The 20,014-nt window shown below is 50.2% G+C and overlaps 1 protein-coding gene across 1 annotated transcript in view; it reads left to right on the top strand.

Annotated features, from left to right (window-relative positions):
- Positions 1–20,014, top strand: part of GRIN3B (glutamate ionotropic receptor NMDA type subunit 3B) — a 54,566-nt gene that overhangs the window by 4,480 nt on the left and 30,072 nt on the right. The window contains exons 2-3 of the mRNA XM_061601838.1: positions 10,726–10,834; positions 15,513–16,266. Coding sequence (XP_061457822.1) covers positions 10,726–10,834; positions 15,513–16,266 — 863 coding nt within the window. The remainder of the gene's footprint in view (positions 1–10,725; positions 10,835–15,512; positions 16,267–20,014) is intronic.

Below are 20,014 nucleotides of genomic sequence, written 5' to 3'. Positions count from 1 at the left end.
GGGCAACCTCAGGCCCGGAAACCGAAGGCAGCCCTCCAGACCTCGCTGCCTGGCCCTCGGAACTCTCCCCAGGCCACGCCCCCTCTCCCTCGGCCACACCCATGAACTTTCACCATGCCTCTTTTGCTTGCCTGGATGGAGGCTAGAGAGGAGTGTGTGTGTCTGTACAATCTAGCCTGCTGTACAAAGGCAAAAATTGCATTCATTGCTCCGCCCGCATTCTCCTCCATGTAGCCCCTGGAAAGGAATGAGGCCCCCAGGCTGAAAATTGATCCCCACCCCTGCTTAAGAGCAAACAGGCCCAGTTCTTTCAGTCTCCCTTCATAGGGTTTTGTTTCCAGTACCCTGATAGTGCTAACCGGGGCTGGTTACAGGGACCATACAACTCCCCTGTTACAACAGCTCCACTGGCTGCCAATTTGTTTCCGGTCACAATTCAAAGTGCTGGTTTTGACCTACAAAGCCCTATACGGCTCAGGTCCAGACTATTTGACAGATCGTATCTCCCTACATGAACCTGTCCGGGATTTGAGATCTTCAGGTGAGGCCCTTCTTGTGTTCCCCACACCTTCGCAAGCACATATGATGCGGACACGAGATAGGGCCTTTTCGGTGGCCGCCCCTAGGCTGTGGAACTCCCTTCCGAGTGAGGTGCAATCAGCTCCCTCCTTGCCGTCTTTCCGGCAACAAGTAAAGACTGTTTTATTTCAACGGGCATTTGGGATAGAGAACGACCAGGATTAAGTGTCATAGGTTTGGTGATTACATTATATGATTTTATTATTTTAAATTGTCCGCTGTTTTTAACCTATATTTTATGGTTTTAATTTTTCTCATAGTTTAATTCTTTTTTAATGGTGTTGTTTTTAGTTGTAAGCCGCTCTGAGTCCTACTGGAAAAAGGGCGGGGTAGAAATAAAGTTTCTTATTATTATATTATTATTATAGTCCTTGTTGTCCTTCTCTGAACCCGTTCCAGTTTGTCTGCATCCTTCTTCAAGTGCGGGGTCCAGACCTAGATGCAGTATTCAAGATGAGGCCTAACCAGTCCTGAATAATTCGTGTGATTTGGAAACTATACTTCTGTTAATGCAGCCTAACATGGGGAACAGCTGCAGCACTAGGGGACTGAAGAAGACCTGCTCGCTCTTTTGAGACAGCTGGCATCCTTGGTAAGTGCTGCAAGGACTGGGACCCCCTGCCTGACCCTGGCTCCAGAGAGAGGCTGCAGTTAATCTTGCAGCCCCCTGCATCAGCTCCTGGCTGGGTCAGGGGACATATAACCCCAGCTGCCTTTGGGCGGCGGATTTGCCACCGGCGGGGTTGCCGCCCAAGGACAACGCCCAAGGGGCTCACCCCTTGGGGAGTCCCTTAGGGAGTCCCGAGAGAGAGAGAGAGAGAGAGAGATCCTATTTCTTTCTTTTTTCCTAACCAATCTGGGGGAGATTGGTAGTGGAGAGGGCGTGTGGCTCATATGTAGTTCCTGCCAGAGCTTGGAAAAGTTACTTTTTTGAACTACAACTCCCATCAGCCCAATCCAGTGGCCATGCTGGCTGAGGCTGATGGGAGTTGTAGTTCAAAAAAGTAACTTTTCCAAGCTGTGGTTCCTGCACAGGGTGAGAGCCTGTGCAGGGAACTGAATGATAGGAGAAAGTTGCCAGATACCTTCAGAGTGAGAGTCTGTAACAGGCCAAAGGCTGGCCCTCCCTGGGCATGAGACAGAAGGGGGAGTAGATGTGCCCTGTGTGAAAAATATTGAGTGGGTCTGACTGTTCCCAGTTCTCTCAGAGGCCTACTGGGATAATTGGCTCCAATAGGTATTGTTGGTGGGCTCTTGTTGGGTCCATATCAGATGTTTAGGAGGAGTCTTAGTATAGAGAGACATGGGTGATGCCACCCCAAATTCAGTGATCACGGGTAGAGGGAAGTATAGCCATGGGGTGGTGGTGAATTACCATAGAAGATGAGGGCAACGCTATCTATCCCTTGTTCCTCCCTCCCACTCCTCTCATGGATGGATTCCTCGCTGCTCATCTGCTGTGCCCACTGTCCTGTGTTTGTTGTTGTTTAATGCCAGATGGGTACACAATAAGACCACTCTCATCCATGATTTGATTGTGGATGAAGGTGCCGATTTGGTGTGCATTACCGAGACCTGGGTGGGTGAGCTGGGAGGGGTTGATCTGAGCCAGCTTTGCCCACCTGGATACTCGGTGCAACACCAGCACAGGTTGCAGGGACGGGAGGGAGGAGTTGCTGTGGTCTACAGAACTTCCATCTCTGTCAACAGGAAACCACTCTGTCTTGGGACTATGAGGGCCTGTACCTGGTGTTGGACCAAGGAGACAGGAAACTAGGGTTGCTGCTGGTGTACCATCCACCCTGCTGCCTGGCAGCTTCTCTGACTGAGCTAGTGGAGGCCATCTCGGCTGTGGTGTTGGAGGAGCCCAGCACGAAAGTCCTGGGTGATTTCAATGTCCATGCTGAGGCTGCCTCTAGTGTTCCGGCTCGGGACTTCATAGCCTCCATGATGACCATGGGGCCCTCTCAAGTTGTCACCAGCCTAACACATAGGGCAAGGCACACCCTCGACTTGGTTTTTGCTCCAGATGGAGGAAGGGGCGGTCTGGAGATGGGGGGGTGGATGCCTGCAGGCCTGAGTTTCCCGATTCCAAGACTATGGAATGAGGGGGAAAGGTCAACAAGCATGTGCTGTAGGGTGGTAAGCATCACATATTCATGAACGCAGCAGCCTGGCCCCTCGGATCAAGGATTCTACGCTTACCAGTTGCGGGACGAGCATCACGTTTGAATAGCTCAGTGGCGGAGCATCTGCTTGGCATGCAGAAGGTCCCCAGTTCAATCCCCAGCAGCATCTCCAGGTAGGACTGGGACAGACTGAAATCCCGGAGAGCAGCTGCCAGTCAGTGTAGGCAATGCTGAGCTACATGGACCAATGGTCTGACTCAGTATCAGGCAGCTTCCTGTGTTCCTGCTGAAAGCAGTCCTTCGTTCAGAATCAGGAGGACTAGAATCTTACTTTATTTTTAAGGGAAGGGCCATAGCTCGGACCAGCAGCTGGTATAGCCCAGTGGGGAGGAGAGCCTGGCTGGGAGGCCAGAATCTGTGAGTCCAAATCCCCGCTTGTGCCTCCTGGGTGTCAAGGGCCAGCTAAAGAACACCCCCACAGGGAGTGGCTCAGGGGTTACGTGCCCTGCCACCTGTGCAGCCCTGGGCAAGCTGCATAGTCCCAAGGAGCCCAGATGCCCCCAGCTGGCAGTTGTGGACAAGGAAGGGGCTGGCTTGTGCAGCTGTGGCAAGCTGAGCAGGCCCTGGCCAGCTAGGGGAGGACTAGCCTCAGAGGGAGGCAATGGGAAACCCCCTCTGAATATCGCTTACCATGAACACCCTATTCATAGGGTAGCCATAAGTTGGGCTCAACTTGAAGGCAGTCCATTTCCATTTTCTATAGCTCAGCGGCAGCGTGCAAAAGGTCCCAGGTTCAATCTGCGTCAGCATCTCCAGTACAACTGGGAGAGACCCTCTGCCTGAAAGCCCAGACAGCCGCTGCCAGTCAGTGCAGACAACACTGAACTAGATGGACCAGTGGCCTGACTTGGTATAAGGCAGCTTTCTATGTTCCAAATTGTGGCTACCATTCAACCGGAAGACGGATTCTCTGGTTCCTGATTCTTCTGGAATAAATGGAGGCTCTCTTGTTCCATCTATATTCCATCAAAAGTGGCAGTTGCAACCCTGAGAGACGGAAATAAACCACCTCACTCTGTCCTGTTCCTCCCCTCCCCATTTTGCCTGCACCCGTCATTTAGTTAAAAAGAAGAACAGACCGAGTCAAAAATGGCAAGTGATCCAGTTGATTTAACAGCTAATCCCTCAGCGGCAACAGAGAGCGAGCATCCGTCTTTGGAGAGATGTCCCTGTTGTGTCAGCCAATCTTTCACTCTGTCGACATTCACGGGCGCTCTGCAACAAGGCTTCTCCATCTGCACGAAACAGGAGTGGATGATGAGGGGGCTTTTGGGGGGGGGTCCCTCTCTTCCTCCTGCACAACAGATCATAACACTCCATCAATCTCTGGAAATTTAGCATTTGGGGAATTAGATATATATGGGATGAAAAGCACAACAACAGACCTGAGACAGCAAAAATTGATATGGTAATTGGGTAGCCAGTTTTGCCCAGGAACAGAAGACAAGTTTCTGAACTGGAGCATGGGGGGAGAGAGAGAGAGTTTAAAGCTATAGTCTTTATTCATGTGTTTCAGAGGAGGCTGGTCCATTTGGGCAAATGGGGCACTGACCCAACATCCACAGTCTAAACACAGCCAGCCCCCCATCTCATTGAATCACAGAATAGCAGAGTTGGAAGGTGCCCGTAAGGCCATCTAGTCCAATCCCCTGCACAAGGCATTCTTCCACGTGTCAAATGCAGAGGAGAAAGGGAGAAGAATCCATTAGCCGACTGTAACTTATTACATTTGTCTGTGGGGTGATTGATATTGTGGGGCGGCTCACACTTGGCAATAATTATTCATCCCCGCCCCCTCCTTAAAGTGGTGGCTATTATTGTAATTGGTTTTCACTTTACGCAAGAAGCTGTTGTGTTTTTTTGGCGGGCCAGCTGGAGAACAAACAGATTTTGGATGTCTCTACAAATCCCAAGGCATTTTTAAAATAATAGTTGTGTGTCCAAGTGGACGACCAGTCCTAGTTTTGGACACCAGTGGCAGTAGTGTGGTGGCACATTTGGATGTGCAGGGTCCCTTCATGATAGCCACAGCCGTGCCCACTCCCCCTTTTTTGCTGCGGGGTTGAGAATGAGACCTATGTTAATGCCTTCATAGAATCATAGAATAGTAGAGTTGGAAGGGGCCTATAAGGCCATCCAGTCCAACCCCCTGCTCAACGCAGGAATCCAAATCAAAGCATTCCCGACAGATGGCTGTCCAGCTGCCTCTTGAAGGTCTCCAGTGTCAGAGAGCCCACCACCTCTCTAGGCCATTGGTTTGTCTGCATCCTTCTTGAAGTGCGGAGACCAGAACTGGATGCAGTATTCAAGATGAGGCCTGGCTATCTTCCTTTCTCATCTGTTATTTCAAAATGGAAAAGGGGGATTTTTTTCCCCCTTCCCCTTGCTTAAAAACAGCCCAAACGTCCTTACAGAGATAAAATATATGAGGATTGTGGGAGGGGGGGAATAGTGTGACCATAGCAGGGCTGCTGGAACTTCTGAGCTAGGGGCTAAAAGCGGCCCTCAAGGCCTTTCTACCTGGCCCTCAGGACTCTCCCAGGTCATACTTCCCCCTGGCCCTGCTTCATACTGTCCTGGCTGGGTGACCTTGGGCCAGTCACAGCCTCTCAGCCTAACCTACCCCACAGGATTGTTGTGAGGCTACAATGAAGAGGGAGGAGAACCATATGTGCCACCTTGAGCTCCTTGGAGGAAAAGTGGAATATAAATGTAATGCATAAATAACAAATAATGTGTCCTTGGACTGGGGCAATGCCTTTGGCTTGCTTGGCTGGAGAGAGAGAGTGTGTAGAAACTAGCCTGCTGTACAAACGTAAACATATACTTTACTTGCTCCACCCACTTTTGCCTCTGGCCCTGCCCACCACTGGCATGCGGCCCCTGGAGGGTTGCCCTTCCCCAGAAGGAAGCGCAGCCCTCAGGCTAATAAAGGTTCCCCACCCCTGGAATGAACCCATTCCCATTAGATTGGGGGTGTTGAGCATTTTTTAGACCAAGGGCCGCACTGCCCCATTGCAGGGGCCACATGCCAGTGGTGGGTGTGGTCATTAAAAGTGGGCGTGGTCAGGAAAATGGGTGCGGCCCCTCACGTTCTCAGACACACACGGGTACAGCTGAGCCCGTTTCTCAGCTGATCTGTGTAGATCAGTAGCAGCAGGCAGAGGGGTGGTATTTCCCCCTGAAATGTGGCACTGGTCTGGGCAGGAAGGGTTTAAGCCGCTCCGCCCAGCTCTGGCTGTTATCGTTCGCCAGAAGATTGCAGCACTCAATTTCCTAGTGCTGGCTGCAGACAAGCGCCCAGGAAACATCGAAGCACTTCGAGTCGCTCCTTCCTGTCTCCATAACACTCCAATCTACTCTTAAGGGTGGTGGTAACGTCTCAATTATCCTCCCCATTGCGCTCAGTGAAGAAGAGAAGAAGCTCTCTGTTTTTCAGCACCAATGAATTGGATCAAGGGCTGGCTGGTGAGCCATTTAAAAGAAAAGTTTGGCAAGGCCACACCTGGCCTACAGACTGACCTCACGCCTCCCCTGGAGTAGATGCATCTGAACAGAGCATTTTTCAAGCTCAGTACCCCTTCCACAAGCTTTCGGAAGCCCACTTTACTCGTGTGTATGGGAGAGATCTTGACTGCATGGTCATGCAATGGCAAAATGACACTTTTGCACATGCTCAGAGGCTCCTTTCTTATCACATCACCTGCCCCAGGAAGGAAACCTGGGATTGCATTTAAAATAGACTCTGGGTCTGCATGGAGCGATGAGCCTTCAAATGTAGCTGTTTCCATACCCAATCAATAAGCACCAAAGCAGCTAGGAGTTGTTATTTTGGGAATGCTCTATTTTACTACTGTCAAAGAAATAAAGGTTTTCCGTCCCCCATCCCTTTTTTTTATTGGAGTCAGGAGTTAAATAGATAACAGTTTGTGAACTGTTTTATTGATCCCTTGGGGAGGAAAAAAAAGAGTCTGTCTTCTAAAGGAGAGAAAATTATTTTTGCATAAAGTGACTCTCATGCAGAGCTTTCCCTTCCTCTTCCACCACCTCCATTCTGAACCTTTTAAAAATGTCTGGCAGATAGAAACCAAAGCTGCACCGGTTGGATTTCTGCCCATTCCAAAGCTGCTAAGAGCACAGTTGGGAAAAGAAAGAAAAGGCAAATTTGAAAAGGGATGGCTCTGTTGCTACCATTAGATCTGCCTCTGGTAACCCACACCCCATAACTCAGCCTCCCTTGGCTCTGCCTCCACTTAGCTGGCCCAGTGGGTATCAGCCTCCACTGAAGAGGAGGGTTCTGTCTGAAGGAGAGGAAGGGGTGTTTTAGATGAACATGTTGGAGGGAACTTTGCAAGAGCTCAGGGAGAATTGTGCCCCCCACCCCCTCCATCTTCTTCCTTCAAGGTCCCATTCTGTGTTCCAGCTGTGACAAAAAATATATATCTAGTATTACTCCTGAATGCAGCCTTGACCAATCTGATACCCTCCAGATGTTTTGGACTACAGCTCCCATCAGCCCCAGCTGGCATGGCCTTTTTGGACAGCAATTCCCATCAGCCCCAGCCGGCACGACAGTTTTGGACAGCAATTCCCATCAGCCCCAGCCAGCACGGCCATTTTGGACAGCAATTCCCATCAGCCCCAGCTGGCACGGCCATTTTGCACTATAGATCCCATCAGCCCCAGCATCATATGTACATGCTGGCTGGGGCTGATGGGAGTTGTCCAAAACACCTGGAGGGCACTCGGCTGGCGAATGGTCATCTCACAGGGACCACATGGTGAGTGTGGGCAGGGCTGAAGGCAGTGGTGGGTGGGTCCAGAGGAAAAAGTGGGTGGGCTCACCCCATCCCTCGCCTTCCTCTGTCGATTACCTACAGACAGCTTTTGAAATCAGTTTGAGGGCCACATAAAAGTAGTCTGAGGGCCACATGTGGTGTATAAGATTAATCTTCCTCATAACTTGGACTCCTCTGCACCGTCTTATTAACCATTTTGGATAACATAATTCAATGTCCTCTTAAAAAAGCATTAATTTGTTAACTGCCACTAAGATTGTCATTGCTACTTAGAAACGGCGAGGCACGGCTGACTAAGGTTTTTCAAAGCAACTGGTGTGGATAAATGGACTACTATTATATGAAGAAGGAACGTGCTTGTCTCGCAAGTCTCATTTATCAGACAAATGGCATCTCTCTGTTATTTATTGGAAAACTCACTGTGCAGTTTTATTTCCCTAAACAGGGCTGTGGGTTTGGTAAAATGTTTTTTCTTAATTTATAAAAAGGGGAACGCTGGGAGGAAAAAATCTATATTGTAAGTTTTTAGAAATAAGCATCAACTGAGGTCTCCGTTTCAAACAAGATGACTATTTATGGACCGAGGGCCACATTCCCTTCTAGGCAATCTTCTGGGGGCCACATGACAGCAGTGGGCGGGGCCAGAAGGAAAAGTGGGTGGAGCAACAAATGTCCATTTTACCTTTGTATTCTACACACGCTCACCCATCCCTCTCTGTCCTCCAGAGGCATGATCAGAGGGCTACATGCCCTGGGCTCCTACTAGGAGGAAGGGTGGGATATAAATCAAAATAAAATAAAATAAAATATTTAAAAAATATGCTGTTCACTGCTTTGGGGGTGTTCCTTCAAGCCCCAAAGGACAAGCATGGCTCTTCTTCTGATGATTGTCCTTCAGTCGCCTTTCACGTCGGTCTTCCTTGCTGTTGGAACATCTGCAGTCCACTTCCCGCACCAGAAGAGGGAGTTGTCAGTTTCCCTGGGGTTGACACTCTTCCGTCATCCATGGCAGGTTTGCGTGTCCCTGCTGGATCAGGTCCAAGGGGGAACTATCTAGTCCAGCTATCTGTCCTCACAGCAGCCAGCCAGATGCCTTTTTTTGGGAACCCCACAAGAAAGATCCAACCGGAACAGCAACTCTTCCCTCTTGTGATTCCCAGCAACTAGTAATCAGAGCAATCCTGCCTCTGACTGTGAAGGTGGAGCGTAGTCATCAGGTTTAGTAGCTGTTGACAGGCTTCTCCTCCATGGATATGTCTGATCTTCTTTCCAAGCCATCCAAGTTGGTGGTCATCACTGGTGGGAGCAAATGCCACAGTTTAACTATGCGTTATCTGAAGAAGTCCTTCCTTGTGTCTGTCCTGAATCTTCAGAACATAAGTACAGCTTCCTCAATCATGTCAGTGGCCTGTCTAGTCCAACTTCCAGTCCTCACAGTGGCCAGCCAGATGCCCTAATGGGACGCCGCACGCACAACCTGAGGACAAACAGCAACTCTCCCTGCTCGGGATTTCTAGCCACTGGGCTTCAAAAGCATTTATTGCCTACGACAGTGGAGGGAGAACTTTGCTATCGTGGCTAGTAGCCATGGATCCACACGTTCAACAACAGTCTTTCCCCACAATTGCATACCAACCAAATCATTTTATTGTATTTGACTAAAAGCCATCGCAACGGGAAAGAATATATATATACAAAAACAAAGTACAAATAAATTCAATTTAACGAGTCCCCTGTGCAGTCCACTGCGATTGCGTTCAATGTATTTGCCCGAATGTGTTTTGCTGCCTTAGCGAACAGAGCTGTTTTATAAGTAACATACGGGTCACAATCTGACAGTAGCCAAGAAACTTTCACATAAGGAGTCTCGCCTTGTAAAGCTGTCAAAATCTGTCCCAGGAATCTCTCTCGAGGGGTCTGATATAGGTGGCAAAATAGTAGGTAGTGAGGGATATCCTCTACCTCTCCCCCACCGCAGATACAGAGCCATAGGTTTCTTGGAATTCGCCTCTATCTTCCGTCCAACATGGCCGAGGGCATAGTTGGAAAACGTAGTTCTGTAAATGCAACTCTGCGGGAGGAGAAAATGAGCATTTGCAGGTATTGATTGCATACACCCAGTCATCTCAACACTGGTTTTGTTTGTTTGAATGGGATTTTATCAACGTGCGCATATGCCTCAGGGGTGGTGGTGCTGGCAACGCACAAATGAACTGAGGGGAATTAATTCTGCTGCCAGTTGATTGTGGGCCTGTACGAAATTGGGAAATGTCTTCTTGGCGATCACTCGAGACCGAGTAAGATTGTCTTCCAAAATACCGTCTTTAACGATGGATCCGTCTGAATCTGTATCCACCGCCGATGTGCCAGGCCATGACTAGGGGCTTCTGGATTTCACAGTCCTGACCCCGTCGCCATTTGCCAATCGCCACGGGACTTTTGCTATGTGCGCAAATTTGTTTTACGTGGGGAGATCGGCGCACCACGATCGACACACAACCCTGACAGAAAAAGGCTTTGATCCAATGGCATGGGTACCACGATGATTGGAAGTCCTTTATCTGTTGCAGCCTTCATCTGCCTTCACAGCCATTGTAACGTACACATTGTTATCCTCCACCTGTTCTGCCGTTGAGGACTTTCTTGGATCGTTCTTTGTCTGGTTCCTCTCCCTTGACCTGACCGCCATGGGTGACCCTGCTGGGAGTACATGACTCCCAACGGCATCGCTCGCAGGGTTCATTGGAACACACAAGCCCACTCACCACTGCAAGGTGACGATCCAGTGAGGGGGGGAAATGTAAAAGCACAATGACAGAAGAACTAGGCTCCCCCTAGGCACCGATGCCACTGTGACCACAAGGCCCCGTGACTCAGCACTCCCAAATCCAGGGGGACATTAATTTCAGAAGCATCCTGAAGCTCTCCATGGTCAAAAGATGCAAAACAACAAAAGTGAGAGGTCTGGAGCTTAGATTTTGAATTCTGGTCACGCATACACCGATGCATGAGTGAGGAGAAGCAGTCGAGGGCGGTAACAGCGGAAAAGCTTCGCTCTGGCTTTGAAAAAGGTACCATGAGTTGGCCTGGATTTCACGCCTCATGCACTTTATATAGATATACATAACCACAGGGCTTTTTTCTCTTTTTCGCCACAGGGATTAATGCTGTCATGACAGAGATTGCCAGAATTCATAATGAAGCACTGAAGGGTGGAGAGAGAGTAGTGCCCCCACAATCCTTTCGTATTAACTGCTCCCCGACTCTGTAGGGGAACTCTGGCTGGCTGTCAGCGCACATACCATAATATCCCGGGTGGTGTGTGCGTGGGTGAGTGGTGGATGATTGGTGCATCAGCACCTCCGGTCACCCCATGCAACCTGCCATCAGTGCCGCTGGGCGCAACGTCTTGTCAGCAACGCCACCTGTGCGCACAGACAGAGATGCGGGTGCTGATGGTGGAAACTGGCAGGGGGGGCATGCGTGTACATTTTTAGTATCCAGAAGGGCTCAAGTCCTGTCCCCCTCTATTTGGGGGGAATTTAACCCCACTTCCCGTGCAACAATTTTGACCTGCGGGCCAGTGTCGGAGCAACTGGTTGCAGATTCAACCCTTGGTATTTCCAGATTTTCATAAAAAACCTCGGGGAACAAGACCTCTTATTTTTCCCTAAGAAGTTGCCACACAGAGGAGGGCCAGGATCTCTTTTCGATCATCCCAGAGTGCAGGACATGGAATAATGGGCTCAAGTGACAGGAAGCCAGATTTCGGATGAACATCAGGAAAAACTTCCTAACTGTTAGAGTGGTACAACAATGAAACCAATGGCCTTGGGAGGTGGTGGGCTCTCCAGTCCTGGAGGCCTTCATGAGACAGCTGGGCAGCCACCTATTGGGTATGCTTTCATTTGGATTCCTGCATTGAGCATGGGGTTGGACTAGATGGCCTTACAGGACCCTTCCAATTAGATTATTCTATGATTCTTTGACTCTGCTTCAGGTAAATATCTTGAGCCTCCACCGGGGGCCAAAGGTAGATGTAAATATCCAAACAGCATCCATTCTTGTTAATCCACACAAGCTACAAACAGTCGAAAATTTCTCTGCATTGGAATGGACGGGAGCTGTGAGAAAGCAGGAGGTGGTGTGCTCCTTTCGGTGGACCAGACTGTGTCCCGCGGGCCAGATTTGTCCGCTTCCCCACCTCTCTCCCCAAATCAAGCACTCTGCACATGCTCCATTATGATCTTGCGTGTCATGATCCGAGTGCAGTGAGACTTGAACTGAGTAGGATATCAGTTAGAATCCCTACTCAGTAACAAAGAGCCTTTCTCAATGGGCCTTAGAATTTTTAGCAATGCAAACCACGTTACTGGAGAGTTGTTCCGTACAGTGCTCTAACATGCTGGACAAAATCACTGACAACAAGGCATGGTGGCGAGGAGGGAAATCCACAGTTGTGCATCACAAAAAAAACCAGAGGTTTGCAGCCCTGTGTATTTTGCATAATTCTGCCCAATTCTGTTCATGGAGGGAGCAGCGTGGAGTGAATGACCCAGCCATCTGGAGCTTGAAAGCTGGAACATCTTAAATGTCTTCTTGTGTTGCTCTCACACTTTCACACTCCTTAAGAGGCAGAAACTTGCACACTTTTTAATGGGGGGAAAAGCTGAAAATGAACACTGAGGACTGATGGAGTGTGTTGGCTAAGAATTTCCCCAGTTTAAATCTCACTTTGAGTATTAACTCACCAGACACTTCAGATCCCATTGTCATCTGAAATATGAAAATGAAATGGACTGCCTTCAAGTCGATCCCGACTTACGGCGACCCTATGAAGAGGGTTTTCATGGTATGCGGTATTCAGAGGGGGTTTCCCATTGCCTCCCTCTGAGGATGAGAGGCAGTGACTGGCCCAAGGTCACCCAGTGAGCTTCATGGCTGTGTGGGGATTCGAACCCTGGTCTCCCAGGTTGTAGTCCAGCACCTTAACCACTACACCACACTTTGACATTTATATTCCACCTTTTTTCTTCCAAGGAGCTCAAGGTGGTGTACATGCATCTCCTTCCTCCCCATTTTATTCTCACAACAACCCTGTCAGGTAGGTTAGGCTGAGAGATTGCGGCTTGCCGAAGGTCACCCAGTGAAGTTCATGGCTGAGCGGCGATTTGAACCCTGGTCTTCCAGGTTTCAGTCCAACACTCTAACCACTACACCACACTGGCAATAATAATAATAATAATAAATAGAATCATAGAGTTGGAAGGGGTCTATAAGGCCATCCAGTCCAACCCCCTGCTCAATGCAGGAATCCACATTAAAGCATACCCAACAGGTGGCTGTCTGGCTGCCTCTTGAAGGCCTCCAGTGTTGGAGAGCCCACCACCTCAATAATAATAATAATAATAACAATGGCCTACCTTACAGGCCTGTTGTAAGGTTTAATGAATACACAAAACATTAGATAATTCTAAAGTATTCTCATAGTATAATATAAATACACTCAGGCTTCAGAACTCAGTATCTGTTAACATTTTCCGCCTTTGCACACTGGAATGGTGGAAGGCTACAATCCTAATTATTATTCATATCTAATGGACCCAATAGCACAAAATCTGGGGTGCAAATGTTGAAGGTGGGTGGGTGAGAAATCTATATTACATTCTCCTTGTTGGTGGTGAAGTGTCTGCCACTGGTTGGCTCCGCTGATGTGACCTCATGCAACATTCACATCCTTATCCGCCAAAGCTGTCGGAATGTCTGCAGTCCAGCCCAGAATGGCAACTTCCCAGCGAGCCAGACCTCCCAAATTCACCAGTCCCACATGACTACATGGGATTCATGCAATAAGACACAAAACTTCCATGCAAACCACGTTCCAATACCTGTTCTGGGCTATAATATGCTTTTACGTAAAACAGCCCGGAACAGCGACTTCCCAGTGAGCCAGACCTCCCAAAATTCACCAATCCCACATGACTACATGGGATTCATGCAGTAAGCCACAAAACCTCCACGCAAACCACGTTCCGATACCAGTTCCGGGCTACAATACGCTTTTATGTAAAACAGCCCGGAACGGCGACTTCCCAGCGAGCCAGACCCACCAAATTCACCAGTCCAACATGACTCGATGGGATTCATGCAAAAGGTCACAAAACCTCCACACAAACCACGTTCCATGCAATAATACATCTTTCTGAACAGAGCCCAGAACAACATCTGAACCAGCCAAGTCAATCAAATGCACCAGTCTTGCATAACTGTATGAGTCAATGCTCTGGGCCACAAGCTTTCACAGCAACCACATTACAAGGCCCATTTTTGTTGGGAAAATGGCCCAGAATGGCAATTTTCAAACTAGGCAGGTCAACTAAATTCACAGAAGACTTTGAGTTAGCCACTAGGGATCAGCTGCCCTGCACCTTCAATTTAGTGTTGCAAAGCTCATTGTGCAATTGTTTATTGATTGATTGGTATCTCATCTAGTTTGGCCCTCAGACTGGCAGTGGCTGTCCAAGGTCCTGATCTCCAGCCTTCTTGCCTGAGAGCCTTTTGACTGGAAAGTTCTTCTGCCTCCACTTCATGCGCTCTTGCCCAATGAGTGGGAGTCCCTCGCACAGGTTCCAGACATTAATAACCTTGATTTTGAAAGTAGTTATGTCAGAAACTCATGTCACAGAAAGCAAACTGGTGAGGTTTGGCCCAGAACTTGAATACAAGGCAGAGGTGGAGTCGGAGCCCAAGCACACAAGAGCACTTCTTTGAACCCATTTTTTCCTGTGATAGCACATCTATTTCACAGAAGGCAAACTCTATTTCTCTCCCCCTTCTGCCAGCCGATTTGCCCCTCCAATCTCTCTTTCTCTCTCTCTCTCCAATTCACCAGCCATTCGCAACCTGATAGCAGCATCAATAGTGCTGCTTAGTGGACCTACAAACAGCAAGATCAGCCCAGAGGTCCCTGGGTCATCCCGTGTTATCTCCCATTTCCCAACAAAAGGAGAGGCAGCAGCATGTGTGGTTGGTGAATTTGGTAGGTCTGGCTCATTGGGAAGTCGCTGTTCTGGGCTGTTTTATGTAAAAGCGTATTATAGCCCGGAACGAGTATCGGAATGTGGTTTGCATGGAAGTTTTGTGTCTTATTGCATGCATCCCATGAAGTCATGTGGGACTGGTGAATTTGGGAGGTCTGGCTCGCTGGGAAGTCGCCGTTCCGGGCTGTTTCATTCCGTTCCAGAGGGCATTTTGGTTGTTAAAGGGTTAATAAAAATCCTATTGGAATGGTTGTTGTTCCTAAATGTTGTTCTCAAGTGTCTCTAACACATCCCAGTGTTTTTGGCATCAATTTCTTTTATAAAGGGCCCATTCCGGCCATCGCTTGCTGGAACCCTCTCCTTTTCCGACTTTTTGCAGCTGGGTCTCATCCCTCGCACTTCTCCCTGCCCTCTGCACATGCTCTGAGTGACCATGACCTTCTCTGGAGCCCCGCCCCGCCAGAATCTCCTCACCTCTCCTCCTCTTCCTCCCTTTACCTCGTTCGTTCCCCCCTTTTCCCCTCCTCCGTACTTCCTACGTGCCCAGAGACATCGTAGCCCGCGTTACCCCCTCCCCCACTTTCCGGACACTCTGCACACGCTCTGCTTTGCCGTTCCCTTCCCATCGCGGTGGAGGCTCACCACACCCTAATCTCACCTCTCTGCTCTGCTTCGCTTCGCCTCCTCCGCACTCTGTCCATGCCCAGCGACAGCCGAGCCCGCCTTCCTTTTCTCCTGGTCCTCCTCTCTCTTTCTTTCCGAGCCTGGCGCCTTCGACCACGGCCCTCCCTTTTTCTCATTTACTTATTCATTCAAAGCCCGTGCCAACCAACCAATCCTTGCAAAAATGCAAGATACAGATGTACAAATGCACGTATATACATTAAAAAAACTGATTTTTCTAGGGTGGAAGAGTCGCCCTCTGCCGCCCCTAGCGGCGGCCGCCCGCCACAGCCTGGAGAGCGCGCGGCAGAGCGCAGGCGGCGGAGAGGCAGAGCGCACAACGCCGCGGCTCCTGCTGCTGCTGCGCCGTCGAAGGAGCTCCGCCGGGTGGCCGGCTCCCTCCCTCCTCCGCCCCCAAGCGCCCTCCATGGGCGGGCCCTGGCCGGCGGCTTCCCCGCCCCCCTAGACGACCCTCCCCAGCTGCCAAGCCCGGGGCCAGGGGGGCGGAGGGGTTGGGCGCCCCCAACTTTGCCTTCTATGGAGTTGCGCCGGGCGCCTGGCCGTGGCTGGGGGCGCCTGGCCTTCCTCCTCCTCCTCCTCCTCCTGCTCCCGGCGGGGCCGGCCAGGGGCCACCCGCAGCCCTGCCACATCCTCGCCCGCATCGGGCACACGGTGCGCTTGGGCGCCCTACTGCCCGCCGGCGGCGCGGACAGCCGTGTGCGCAACGCCCTGGCGCGGGCCAGCCGCGCCGCCGCCCTGCCTTACAATCTCAGCCTGGAGGTGGTGCCCGGGGCGCCCCGGCACCGGGACCCGGCCTCGCTGGCGCGCTGGCTCTGCCAGGCGCTGGTGGTGCGCGGCGTGGCCGCCGTCCTCGCCTTCCCGGCGTCCCGGCGGGAGCTCCTGCAGCTCGACGCCGCCGCCGCCTTCCTGGAGATCCCCTTCCTCAGCGTCCGAGAGGAGGAGGAGCTGGCGACTCCCATGCCCTTCAGGACCCGGGTAAGTCAGTCAGTCAGTCAGCCCTGCCGGCAGGGGTGTAGTCCGCCAGTGTCTCGGGGGCTTAGACCCTTTCCTTTTTTGGGAGCAGGGTCCCATCAGGGTCCCTATGTCTCCAGTATCCTGTGAGCATGAAAGGAGAGTGGCTTAGCCACTGCGAAGAATCTTCTAACAAGCTGCCTTGACCTTTCTCGCCAATTGGAGCCAACCAGAGTGAAAGGAGGCGAGTCAGCCACTGAGAAGAGTCTTCTCAGTAGCGATCCCCTTTCCCCTTTCATGCTTATTTGCTACTTGGGATGTCTATTATGAGAGAAGGCATTCACAAGGAGCTCATTCTCAACCCAGCAGCAAAAGGGGGGAGGGGGCGTGACTAACATGAAGGGCCCCTGCACTCCTGAATTTGCCACTACACTACTGCCCACTGGTGGAGCCTCCATGGACAAGAGCAAGCTACAGCCCCGCCAGCAGGGAATGGGAAGCTGCTGGCCACGGATGCTGCAGAAGGACCCACTGGTTGGTGGTGCCTATGAGCCTCCATCTTCAGGAGAAGTCTACCGAGAAGCAGTAGTTGAATGTGTCATATATATATATATATATTTAAAAATCCACCGGCGTCCCTCATAAACAAGCTCGCGGCAGGTGGCAGCTATGTGGCAGTCGGAGTGCTTCGTCATATTTTATAATATTGAATTATTTTATTGGAATGCAATATTGATTATCCCTGTTCTTACCATGGCTTGCGTGACTGCAGTGATTCTGGTACTAGGAATATCTTAGACTATTGTATTATTTTATTATAATGCAATACTATTATTATTATTATTATTATTATTATTTATGTAACTCATTAATAGAGTTTTGCTGTGTTAAACATATTGGCCGACTAAATTCAATGAGGGTTACTCCTGAGTAAGCAGGCACAGGATTGAAGCCCAAATGGCTGTTATTTCCATGTCCAGGGGCGATCTTACTTGGGGAATCTGGACGCAGCAGAGAAAGGGCCGGGACTGTTGACTGCTATTAGTTGTTGCTATTTTTATGTACTCATTTTATTATTTCATCCCTGTGAGCTTCCATGGTTGGGGGCAGTCTACCTCCGAGTGCCGGATGCTGGCCAGAAACAGCAGAGGCGGCTGTCGCTGCGTGAGATCACACCTGATGACTGCCAGTGAGTTTCCGTTGGCAGGGGGAGTTCTGGAAGCTGGAGAGGAATGACTGGAGAAGGATCTTGCATCATTGTCAACAACAACATCAGCAGCCTTTTCTTGTTCTTTCTGTCTCTGCTATCCACTATTCGGAGGTAGACTGTCCCTGAACGTGGAAGCTCATGGGGACTTATTATTGGTCACAAATGCCCATTTTACATCTGTGTTCGGAGGAAGATATATTTTTTTCAAATAATTTTTATTGATTTGTATACACCTTCTGCATAACATCTGTTCCCACCCCACCCACCTTACATCGCAGGAAGATATTTTTTGGCAGTTGCTTGTGGCCTTACAAGGATCCGACAGCACCCTGTTAGCCATGAAATGGAGCCTCTGTATATAGAAGTAGCCTACCTCTGAGCACCAGCTGCTGAGGACAGCAAGCAGCATTGCCTTTCTTCCACGCTTAGGGCCTCCCTGAGGGCACCTGCCTGTGTCCACTGTTTGGAAGCAAGGTTTGGAGCTTTGCTGTGTTCTCAGGAAGGCCCTCTTCTTATCCCAGAGCGATTGGTGGCCACCACAGCAGAGCCTCCGTGCCCAGGGGCAGTCTATCCCCTGGATGCCCGAGGCGAGTTATGAAAGAGCCATTAATTTTGAATCCCACTGTTGGAGACAGCCAAAACCCATTTTTGTTCTGGCTTTATATTCCTGTGCCACCCACCCACTGTGGGCCACTTGGGACTGTTGACTTCAAATAGGTTGAATGATCCAACATTTGTCATATTCAGAGAAGACCCATGGGAATTATTTTATCTTTATTTATTTATTTGTGGCATTTGTATCCCGCCTTTCTTCCCAGGAGCTTGAGGTGGCATACAAACATGGTTCTGTCCCCCCGATTTGTTTATCCTCACAACGGCCCTGTGAGGTAGGCTAGGCTGAAAGATAAAGTGACTGGTACCCCTAAAATCACCCAGCGAGCTTCATGGCCGAGCCGGGATTTGAACCTGCGTTTCCCAGGTCCCAGCAAGGCACTCTAACTGCTACACCCTGCTGGCGTCAAAGGGCATTACTTGCTCAGGTCCGTTCATTTCAATGGGTCTACTCACCTACCGAAATGCATGAACATCTGCAACCGGGCAGCCAGCTGTTCAAGAACGAACATCTCAACCTGATGCTTGGCCCCGAGTCTTCTTTGTGTCCCATGAGTCACTGGGAGGCTGGGCTTTTGAGAAATGGGGTGTGAGTGTGTGTGTGTGTGAGAGAGAGATGCTGGATGTGGTAGAGTCCTCTGCCAATTCAAGCTGGCATCCGGGGGCCCAGTTGCTTTTCCCAGATGGTCTGTACCACTTTCCCCACGCCGCATCCATGCCAGGATATAATCGCTCTCTGCATGCTGCATTTATTTGTTACAGTATTTTGAATGGGAACAGATCTGTCAGCTCCTTCCATAGGAAGCTGACTTGATGTCAGGTGAGACTATCTAGCTCAGGATTGTCCACACTGACTGGCAGTGGCCCTACCTGGAGATGCCACTGGGGACTGAACCAGCAACCTTCTGCATGCCAAACAGGTGCTCTCCCCTTAAGCTATGGGCCTTTCCCTCCAAAATAAAGTGAGGTTCCAGTCCTCATGATTCTGATTTCTATACGAAGGTGCCTTAGACTCTTGATCTGTCTAGATCATTATTGTCTACACAGGCTGGCAGCAGCTCTTCAGGGTTTCAGAACGAGACATTTGCAAGCAAAGCTATGGTTCCTTCCCATGTCTTAACAGCACCCTTTTCCCAAGGAGGCAGCTCAGGTCAGTATTCAACGCCGCCCGCCCCAGCACATTGTCATCACAACAACCCTGAGAAGTAGATTAGGCTGAGGGAGAATAACTGTCCCAAGGTCACCCAACGAGCTTGGTGGCAGAAGGGGATTTGAACCCAGGTTTCCCTGCTTCTCATCTACCACTCTAACCATTGCACCACACCACCTTTGTGAGCTACAAAGCAGTGTCTTGCTCTCCTGGGTCAAACAAGCCCACTCACCCAAGCAGGCCTCATTCAAAGATCCAGCAACTCTCCCTACCCACCTGCAAACTGGCTCACATGGTTCTGGTAATGAGGACTAGCACCTTGTTTCCTTGAGTTGCTCTGGCTCCTCCAGTTCCACCCCAGGTGGGATTCCACATTCCCTGAGGACCGAAATTCTGTGTGTGTGTTTAGTGTAGTGTGTGTGGGGGGGGAGATCCCTAGGAGAAACCTTCCTCCCCCAGATTTTGTGATAAAACGCCTGCTTTCATTGGCAGAGATTCTCGTTGCTTTTTGGCCCCCACTTGCAGATGATGGCAAAGGAATTGGCCGGTTTGCAAAGCCAGGGAGGGAGACCCCCTCTCCCGGGGGGGGGAGGGAAATTGCTATCACTATGCACACTAGGGCACCCGAACCTTGTCACAGTGGCACCACTATTGGCACCTCTATTAAAAATATAAAACACGCCTTGTGCATTTTGGGAGTAAAAGACAGCAAGCGTGTGGAAGTGGGGAGGCTATTGGTGCCATCCAGTATTGGCTTTAGAAGGGCTGGCTGTTTTGGGGGCCTGGGGGGGTGATCGGCA

This window comes from Rhineura floridana, chromosome 18, assembly GCF_030035675.1.
Source record: "Rhineura floridana isolate rRhiFlo1 chromosome 18, rRhiFlo1.hap2, whole genome shotgun sequence".
NCBI lineage: Eukaryota > Metazoa > Chordata > Lepidosauria > Squamata > Rhineuridae > Rhineura > Rhineura floridana.
Note: the sequence above shows the minus strand (reverse complement) of the source record. Positions and strands in the feature narration are given on the sequence as shown.